Consider the following 3,094-nt stretch of genomic DNA (forward strand, 5'->3'; position numbering starts at 1 on the left):
TGAAAAAACACTTTGGGGTCGTTGCATCAAACTTGACCTTGTGTTCTCTAAAGCAGAGCTTTGTTAAAAGCAGCACACGTAATTTACACCAAAAGCTGGAAACACAGCTTGTAGTATATGCTTAAAAATATACTGCTTCTGAATTATTTCATGCCAACTGTATTTGCAGATAAGTGGTGTTCAACCAATGACAGTAGGAACAAATACAAATTTCTTTATTGACATTGTAGGCAGACTGATTCATGGGCAACATGTAAAGTGAAGTCAGCAGCATGTGCTATATGCACCAGGCATTCAGCCATTTAAGTAAATGCAGTTTGTGGGAACTTTGGAGATGAGGCAGCTCTCATCGTTCTGCTTTTTTATTTCTCGCTCTCGCTCTCTTTCACACTCACACACACAGCAGCCTAGTGGCTGTAAAGGAGGAGGTCATCTTCATAGTATTCCAAAGATGATGTCTGGCTGGAAGAGGACACATTACAAGTGAGTTTATATTCAGTTTTAATGAACTCTGACATGTAGGATATTAGAAACAAAAATACGACCCGGTTCATAAAATTAATTAAATTCATATAGTGTACACCAGAATACAGCCATGATTCTGAAACTGTGTAATCAATAAAGTAATGACAATATTGTAAAACCACTGTAAATCTGCAACTGTAATAGAATAATATCGATGCAGTTATGATTGTATTTGATGTAATGTAATCAACTGGAATGCATGCATGTAATACTTGAACAACAACTGATATTGACTAAGGATCATCCGAAATCCGAGTTACATTGAACTCACCAGAAGACTCCCAGAGGTGTGGACACTGACTTTCACACCTTTAAGCATTGTTATAAATACCTGTAGGAACCATTGTTCTGGAGTTCGCTGGTGGAGGCAGCAGACGGGCACTAGGGATGGTCAAAGGACTGACCTGGGGCCTGTTGGTCGCTGAGACCAGCGGCTCCTCAGCTGAGATGTTCTTTTTACAGCAACGCCATCTCCTTTAGTAAATACATTTGATTTAACCTTTTGATCAGCGATGACCTCTGTCCGTCCGGCGTTTCTTCATTTTTGTACACAACAGACATGTTAACAGAACAGCGATGAAGGCTGCAGTCAGTCACTCACACGCTGCAGGAGGTGCTGCCCTGAGAAGGAGCGGATGTCTGCCGGCTGGCCGTCCTCTCCTACTGCTTTGCAGCTTGGTAACCATAAAGATTAGCCACTTGGAGGGAAATACTCACAACCACAAGGGACTGGGGAAGGCACACGGGTTATACATTTAAAGAGGGATGTTTTATGATCATAATGTGCTGATTATGTGCTGCACACGAGCAGCATGTGTCTCACCAGCCATTTAATCTTCAGGGAGAAAAGGGAGATGAAGAAGAACAATGTCCATATGAGAGGGCAGATGATGAGACCCAGCCAAAAAATCCTCGCCTCTGCCTCTGTCCCGATGTCCTTGCCCAATGAGGCCTGCACACACACATGGATGCACAAATGTTAATTAGCTCCAACCCCCCCCCTGAAGTTCATAAGAAGACGAGAAAGGCACGAGAGGCACAGTTGAATCAGCTGCTGACTTGGATGACATCTCACCTTGACAGACCAGAAATCGAAAGAGAGCAGAGTGAGGATCAGCACAAAACATGAGGAAAAGCTCTCGCTGATCCAGTCACAGAGTAAGTAGACAACAATGGTGACCACCCGGAAGAACAGGTGAAAAAAGGAGACGAGTGGGTGTCTGCAATCAAAGGCAAAGGATTAGAAAGGATTTAAAGCCTAAAAATGCCAATAAGGCCTCTATAATTAAAGCAAGAAGAAAGTTGTAATATTTGCTACTGCATATCTACACATCTGAGCACATTAAAAGGCAACGAGACTCATTATGAATCACAAACAAAAAATAGCCACTTGTAAACACCTGAGAGAGGGTCATTCCTAATGGAGGTTTTAAGTCATTTAAATGACACTGGTGGTGACGAGGTCGGAAGCCGTCCCTTAAATCACTGTTGATGCCATATTTACAAAAACAAAATGTTCTCTGCAACGCAAACACACAGCCCCCATAGTGCACCTTATGACCGCGCTTCTCCGCGCACTCTCCTGCTCGTCGGCAGCAAAGTCCAGCTGAACATCCTCCGTGTCGTCCGCCATAGTCTGAGGAGCAACGACAAAACACAGCCGGAGTGAATCAGCCTGCAGCATCTTGATGGGATACAGACAACCACAATACGCTTTAGACCGAAAGCCTTCGCTACCACGGTGATGCCCATCGGTGTCATCATCGCAGACGTGAAAAGCAACGCGAGGACCTGTTTTCGGGGAAAGGCGTAGCGTTAGCTGTATTGCAGGGATGGAATAAACCAGGTGTTGCAGTGAATTGAGACCGACACCCAGCCTCCCTCCGCGGTCATTAAATGCTCCGTCGTGTCAAGAAGCTCGGGCTAAAATTATTTTACGGTCAAGAGGACTCCCGTAATGATGACAATGCCACTTACAGGCGACGACGTGACCGCCTCGACATTATGGCTAAAATATTTTCAAATACCAAAATAAAACGCAATGTTGTAAAAAAGCGACCGCGACAGGACTCGAACCTGCAATCTTCTGATCCGAAGTCAGACACCTTATCCATTAGGCCACGCGGCCAGTCGATATGATCGATTGCGCCACAAGAGTAATTATGCCTCTCTGTTGCTTCTTCAAAAACATATCTAGTTGTTAAATACTCGCACATATACTACATGTTCCTATTCAGAAAAAGACAACTAAACCGTGTTGTTCATGTTATCATTTATTTGTATTTCTAGAAACGATTTAGTCATCCGGACCGCGTGGAGGGGCTAATGGTTCGTCTTGCCTTTGATTCACTTCCTCGTGGCTTGAACACGCTGAATTAATAGTTTGTTGTGAAGAAGGTTGTACACACATTGTCGGCGTTGTACAGAAAGACACCTATCTGGTAAGGTTTTGTTTTTTTTGCTTTCAGCGACAGCATCTAACAAAGTTGGCGAGTGCAGGATTAAACGGGAATATTATTTAGATTGGCTTGTCACAAAATAGTAACACTCCCCTTCAAATATGGTAAAC

At 43.7% G+C, this 3,094-nt stretch overlaps 1 protein-coding gene and 1 non-coding gene across 2 annotated transcripts; both read right to left on the bottom strand.

Moving 5' to 3' along the window:
• Nucleotides 1–198: 198 nt before the first annotated feature.
• Nucleotides 199–2,533, bottom strand: LOC120812193 (Golgi apparatus membrane protein TVP23 homolog A-like). Its single transcript, XM_078097617.1, has 6 exons — nt 2,263–2,533; nt 2,079–2,161; nt 1,601–1,745; nt 1,349–1,477; nt 1,127–1,254; nt 199–999 (listed from the first exon to the last, which is right to left on the bottom strand). The coding sequence occupies exons 1-5, from the start codon at nt 2,287–2,289 to the stop codon at nt 1,186–1,188; spliced, it is 453 nt and encodes a 150-aa protein (XP_077953743.1). The 5' UTR covers nt 2,290–2,533; the 3' UTR covers nt 199–999; nt 1,127–1,185.
• Nucleotides 2,534–2,580: 47 nt separating this feature from the next.
• On the bottom strand, nt 2,581–2,653 carry trnar-ucg (transfer RNA arginine (anticodon UCG)). Its single transcript has one exon. It is a non-coding gene; the product is annotated as a tRNA-Arg (tRNA).
• Between the last annotated feature and the right edge of the window lie 441 nt (nt 2,654–3,094).

The sequence above is a fragment of the Gasterosteus aculeatus genome, chromosome Y (assembly GCF_964276395.1).
Source record: "Gasterosteus aculeatus chromosome Y, fGasAcu3.hap1.1, whole genome shotgun sequence".
NCBI lineage: Eukaryota > Metazoa > Chordata > Actinopteri > Perciformes > Gasterosteidae > Gasterosteus > Gasterosteus aculeatus.

Excerpts from the sequence above, each read along its gene's own strand:
- LOC120812193 (XM_078097617.1), bottom strand. The coding sequence starts at position 2,289 with ATGATGACACCGATGGGCATCACCGTG. Across the intron at positions 1,746-2,078 it reads CGGAGAAGCGCGGTCATAAG|ACACCCACTCGTCTCCTTTT; the intron begins GTGCACTATGGG and ends CTTTGATTGCAG. Across the intron at positions 1,255-1,348 it reads CCCTGAAGATTAAATGGCTG|TCCCTTGTGGTTGTGAGTAT; the intron begins GTGAGACACATG and ends TGCCTTCCCCAG.